We start from the raw sequence: 6,161 nt of genomic DNA, 5'->3' as shown, positions 1-6,161 counted from the left end.
TTTTAAAAAAAAACAAAAACCCCTTAACAATGATGTAGGAGAATAAGAGAAAGTTTTTTCAAAAAAGAGAAATCATTGTGATTATTTATCTTAGTGGAATGTTGGATAATATAGTCTGCTTTATCAATCATCAAGCACACTATAAAATTTCCATTTTAAAAGGATTTGTACCTCAATTGAGGTAATAAAGTTTTAAAGTTTTTAAAGTGAAAGCCAGCCCCACCCCTCTCCTGGAGTGGGCGGGGACAGCAGTTGCATGGGTGGCTGTCCTTGTGACATCAGAGGTCCGTCATGACACGCTGCTGTCTGGCCACGCCTCCTTTCCCTTGCATCTTTCTCACTGACCAATAGGCTTGAAGCATTAAGGCCACGCCCCTATTCTGCATTCTAGTGTGGCCCTGGTTACGCCTCCTCTGGCTCAGTCACACAGCTACCTGGTAGGTGACTGGAGGTGTATAGTTGTCCTCGCCTGGATTGTGCTGATGTGGCCCCAACCCCACCGCCCTACCCATCCCATGATGTCCGAAGAAACCCCACAGATCAAATTGGCCAAGGCCAAGGAAAAGGTAAAATGCACCAGGTTGCGGCACCCCAACCCAGCCCCAGGTGCCCTCTGACAGTCAAGCTGCTGCCAGAGTCTGTGCCACTGCTGAGGCACATCAGGCTGGGACCACCCCCACCCAGTGCCTCTGGGCTCCCCACACCCAAATCTTGTGAGCCAGCCCAACCCCCTTGTGAGTCCTGCCCCTGCCCTCACCAGTCACCCCAGGGTGACTTTGAGCTGGTGACTCCCAGGGCTTCCCACTCCATACTCTGCCCTTACCTCCTGCTACCCCAAACCTGACCTCCTTGGGCTCTTTGGGCTCAGGTCTCCAAGGACCTGCGTGCCCCAGAACCTGCCCTCACCAGTTGCCCCATGGTCACTTTGGACAGGTGACTCTTGGGGCTCCCTGCTCCATACTCAGCCCTCACCTCTCGCCACCCAAAGCCTGACCTCCCTGGGCTCTTTGGGCTTGCATCTCCAAGGACCTGGGTCCCAATCCTGTGACTCCCCCTCCCCAATCTCAAAGCGGCAACTTGGACATTGCACTCACGTGTCCTCCCCACCACTCCACTGAGGAGTGGAATGTAGTGATGTCACAGTCCCTCTAGGAACTGTCATTACTGCCACGAGACTGGTCTTTGGTCTTAGGACCCAGTCCCCTGAGTGTTCTTGCCCATTTCTGGTTCCTCTGGTTATAGCACAGGTTTCCAGCTGGAAGGGGATTGGGGACTGTGGGACCTAGGAGAGACAGGTTTCAGGCTGCCTTACTTCCTTAACACAGACACTGACAGTGTGAAAAGCCGACACCTCCCCCATGAGCTCAACACATTGACAGTGTCCCTGGGTGGCAATGGGAGAACGGGTTGGGTTTGGTTTTCTCCCAGGCTTCTACTCTCCAGAGAGACTCGAACATTGTTTCTGAGTTCCCCACCTCAGATTTGAATTCTGCATTGTTCTGGGACCAGAGTGCCCCTCAGTCAGTGGTTTCTGGAGTGAGATCTGCTTATCTTCTGTGGAACAGATCTTGGGAAACTGAACTTGACAGCTTGAATATTCCTCATCTCATCTCCACCTGGGGTACTTTGAGTGCCACAGGATAAATACGGGGTATCTTTCTGAAGCATCAGTTTCCTTTGAGTCTACTGAGAGACAAAACATTACTGTACTTAGGGGTGACAGTCAGATAAATTTATAAGAATATATAAGACTTCTCTCTGAAATGAGGGTTGGGTTGTCCTCTTTCTGTTAAAAGAGAAATTCCCAGATTTCACAGAAAGGCTGCCTTCTGCCATTAGGATACATTAATACAAATTTTGAGAGGTAGTGGTGCCGTTCTTCACACTAACAGACATGTGAGGATGTATGACTCGAAACCACACAGTGTACAGTTCCTGCCCACTTAATATTTGCTTTTCTACCTCTGCCTCCGGTTTTGGTCCCTGGCAGCTGCCGAGTTGTGGCAAAATCCCAGAGCTCAGAGCCAGAAGACTGAGTTGAAGTTCCATTATTGCCTTTTGTTCAGCCATGCTATCAATCCCTCTCAGTCACTAAGTGATTGTGACAACACTTCCTACAGTTGTTGGTGGCATGAAATCAGATGGTGTATAAGAGTATTTTGTATAAACTGTAAAGCAGAATGTGACTGTAGGAGCTTGTAGTTCTCATGAGTATCACTGCTCTTCCTTTCCACAGTTGAGAGACTCTCATCCCCAGGCCAACCCTCGTGTTGGTCCAGGAGCAAGCGACACCAAAAAGAAGAACATAAATAATGGCGCTAACCCTGAGACAACCACTTCTAGTGGTTGCCACTCACCTGAGGATGTGAGTCTTGGCTGGCCAGGCTCCTGGGGACAGAGGGCCCAAGGGGTGGTGGAGGGTAATTGTTAAGATTGTGGAAGATCTCCCAGGCACTGGTTAAGAATTCTGGGTTTGAATCCTCTCCATCTGCTGCAGATATGATATAAGGCAAATTCCTCGAGCTCTTTGGGCCTCTTTTTTCACATCTGTAAAATAGGAGTGGTGTATGAGATTTGTCATTGCTGTTTTTATGTTAATCCCTAGTCCACGGCCTGCTGTAAAGTCTCCTTCTCGGGCTTGCGTTTCCTGAGGTAGAGTTAGAGAGTATCAGAGGTTTCTGTTAGCTCTGAGAGTCTGAGAGTTAAAGGCCCACTAGAATGGAAACCTCGGTGCCAAGGGCTCCTGTCTGCCTTTTCCGTCCTATATCCTCACTGTGAAGAACCGTCCCTGGCCCGTATGTGCTCAGTCAATGTTTGTTGAATGAATGCACCTTTCTAAATCACAAGCTGGCAGAAGGGTGGGCTTTTCTCACACTCCGTCTCTGAAGGTTTCTGTGACTGTCTTTTCGAGAGAATCTAGTTTCGGACTTTCAGTTCTGGGGCTGTGGGCAAAAACCAACCAAGACCCAAATCCTTTTTCTTTGGGAGTGGAGGAGAGTTTACCAGCTGGTGTTCCCATTGGGTCTAAGAACTTTACCTTTAAAATCCATCCCTGGCCCCTGCCTACCGCTTCCTGGCCTGGGGAATAGAGTCGAGGGGGCCACCCTCTTCCCCATAGAAACAACAGAACCGAGCTCAGCTGGAAGAAGTAACGTGATTTCTTTGTTTACTCACGACATGACTGCTGGGTTTGGAGGGCACTCAGATGTAGAGGCCCCAGTCTCATCTTGCCCACACCCAGCCTGGGAAGAAGGCTCACCCTTCAGATTCCACCCCATCCCCACAGGGTTCCTGATAACCTGGTCCCATGGGTGGGCCTGTCCTGGGGCAGTGGTGCCATTCTGGCGGCATGTCCCTTGCTGTGCCATCTCTGCCTCCCCCTGGTAAGAGCTCTGTCTTCCTCTTTCTGTAGGAAAAGAAGGCAAGACACCAACCTCAGGATGCCCGAAGGAGGGAGCTAGAGGTGAGTGGAGGGTGGAGAAGGTTTCTTTGCTTCTCTTCCAGCACTTGCTTGTCTTTTCTCCCAAAGGCCCAGGCTCATACCACACAAATCCTTACATTTCAGCAAACGGAGCTTCAGGCGGCACTGTATGACAGCCAGCATGCTGTCCAGCAGTTGCAAGGTGGGAATCCGGCACCCTGTCATCTTAAAACCTGGCACTTTGACAGGCCTTTAGGGGGAGTCCTTTGGGCCGCATCTGAATGTCTCTCATTCCAGGAGAGACCAGGTATCTGGTGTGCCGCCTCCATGAATCATGGAAGTTTGCCGGAGAATTAGAGCGGGCCCTCTCTGCTGTCACTACACAGAAGAGGCAGGCAGACAGGGTGAGTCCAACCACCTGCCCCGTCCCCTGGGAGCGCGGCTTCGCAGATGGAGGAGTGAGCCTAAAAGTCCCTTCTGTCAGATGGAGTGTCCTGCTCAGAAGACAGCGTGGCCATTTCTTGCTGCTTTTGTGTGTGGTGGTTAGAGGCTGACAGGGGGCTGAGTCGGCTGCTGTGGGTGAGTTGGGGGGTGCTGTGGGGAGCGAGCACTGGACATAGAGCTCGCAGGCCAAGTGCCCACCCTGCCCATACTTGACTGTGGCCTTGGCCAAGTCCTAAGTGGCGGTTAGGGTACTTGTACCATAAAGGTACAGAAGAGTAGCTTGAGTATGTTATTATTTGTGTTGAGAGAGGGAGCCTGTGTGTGTGTATGTGTTATGGTAATATACAATAAACATGTTTGTAAGGATTCATAAACATCTCAGGAGAGAGGAACAGTGTTGGGGGGAGATATTTCCCTTCTGTACTTTCTGAGTTTTGGACTATTCGAATGTATCATCTTTTCAAAATGTCAACAAAGGATTAATGTCCTCCTTCTTACCTGTGCCCCTACCCCCAGTGAAAGAATGGGCTTAGAGAATCAGATATACCTGGGTGTTGAAACCCCAGCTCTAAGTGGTCTTAGGCAAGCACTTAACCCTTAATACCCCATGTTTTTCATCTACACGATAGAGGTAATAATGGGAACCGTGTCCTGTGGAGGCTGTGAGGATTAAATGGGACTGTTAGTTTAGTGCTTCACCAGTGCCTGGTGAAGCACTCAGCAAAGGTTCCAACAGTGGTAGTAATAACAGTAACAACAACAGCAGTATTATCTGATGTCTCTGGATCCCTGTTAGCCAGCCATGAATTCAGTCTCTTTCCCTGTCCCTTCCACCTTTACTGAGTTCTTTGAAAAACAAATGAGGGCCGGGTGCTCTGGCTCATGCCTGTAATGCCAGCACTTTGGGAGGCCAAGGCGGGCGGATCACCTGAGGTCGGGAGTTCAAGACTAGACTGACTGACCTGGAGAAACCCCATCTCTACTAAAAATACAAAGTTAGCCGGCTGTGGTGGTACATGCCTGTAATCCCAGCTAATTGGGAGGCTGAGGCAGGAGAATCGTTTGAACCCGGGAGGCGGAGGTTGTGGTCAGCTGAGATTGCGCCACCGCACTCCAGTCAGGGCAACAAGAGTGAAACTCTGCCTGAAGAAAAAAAAAAGTAAGAAAGAAAGAAAGAAACAAAACAAAAAAGAAAAACAAATGAGACTGTGGGCTTGGAAGTGCCTTGAGAGCATGTCAGGTGTGACTAGGAGTGGGGAGTGGTGTGTGGAGGAGTCAATGTGGCTGCTGTTCCTGGTCGGCTAGCCGCTCCTCTGCCTGCTCTATCCTGACTTCACCTTTCTCTATTTGCAGTACATTGAGGAGTTAATGAAGGAGAGGGACGCCCTGAGTCTGGAACTGTACAGGAACACGTAGGTTGGGGGAATGTGGGATGGGAGGTCTGGGGGCTCTTAGCCTGGGGGGTGTGCTGGGAGGTGGGGGGTACAGGTGGGCATGGTGAGAGGCTCATACAGGTTTTCATGTGTGCACAGGGAAGCTCTAGTGCCGGCTGTGCCACTGACTCACGGGGTAGCCTCAGGCAACTCATATCTTCTCTCTGGCCTGCCACCTGGGACTTTTAATTCCTGGGGTCCCATCCGATGCCACGGTTCTGTGGTTGTGGGGTGAAAGCAGAGGGTTGGTCACCAAAGCGTTCCTTTCTGTTCTTCGTTCATTCCTTTCTCTACTGTCTCTGGCCATAGCATAATCGATGAGGAGCTGAAGGAGAAAAATGTCAAACTACAAGAGAAACTTCGACTTGTAGAATCTGAAAAGTCGGAGATCCAGCTCAATGTAAAGGAGCTAGAAAGAAAGCTGGAGAGGGCCAAGCTCCTGCTGCCACAGGCAAGTGGCTGCAGCCCCGGGGGTTGTGGGATCCCTGTCCGGCTGGGACCATGGTCTAGGGATCATGCAGGGTATGGGGAGGCTCCAGTCGAGAGCTAGAAAATTGGGGTCCTTGTTCTGGTCCCACCATAGAATCCTCCAGAGTATGCTAAAAATCTACAAAGTGGGGCCCTGCCTGGAGAATCAGAATCTCAAGAGTTAGGGCTTAAAAAAATATATTTTAAAGGATCATGGGTGAAAACCATTGTTTTATAGATTACATTTATATGGGTAGCTCATGAGTCTGTTTCCTTCTGAGGTTCAAACCAACACTTTCACTATTCCAGCAGCAGCTGCAGGAGGAGGCTGACCACCTGGGTAAGGAGCTTCAGAGTGTGTCAGCAAAGCTCCAAGCCCAGGTGGAAGAGAACAA

At 50.2% G+C, this 6,161-nt stretch overlaps 1 protein-coding gene across 1 annotated transcript; it reads left to right on the top strand.

Annotated features, from left to right (window-relative positions):
- Window positions 1-391: 391 nt before the first annotated feature.
- LOC111531353 (golgin subfamily A member 6-like protein 1) lies at window positions 392-6,158 on the top strand (the record flags this gene model as incomplete). The annotated part of the gene is made up of 8 exons (XM_026453048.1): window positions 392-566; window positions 2,237-2,365; window positions 3,413-3,463; window positions 3,530-3,623; window positions 3,719-3,825; window positions 5,219-5,277; window positions 5,608-5,749; window positions 6,076-6,158. Coding segments are annotated over 8 exons (840 nt in total), but the record flags the coding sequence as incomplete, so codon positions are not given.
- Window positions 6,159-6,161: the final 3 nt, after the last annotated feature.

The sequence above is a fragment of the Piliocolobus tephrosceles genome, unplaced genomic scaffold (assembly GCF_002776525.5).
Source record: "Piliocolobus tephrosceles isolate RC106 unplaced genomic scaffold, ASM277652v3 unscaffolded_42221, whole genome shotgun sequence".
NCBI classification, from domain to species: domain Eukaryota; kingdom Metazoa; phylum Chordata; class Mammalia; order Primates; family Cercopithecidae; genus Piliocolobus; species Piliocolobus tephrosceles.
This window is presented reverse-complemented; position numbering and strand designations above follow the sequence as displayed.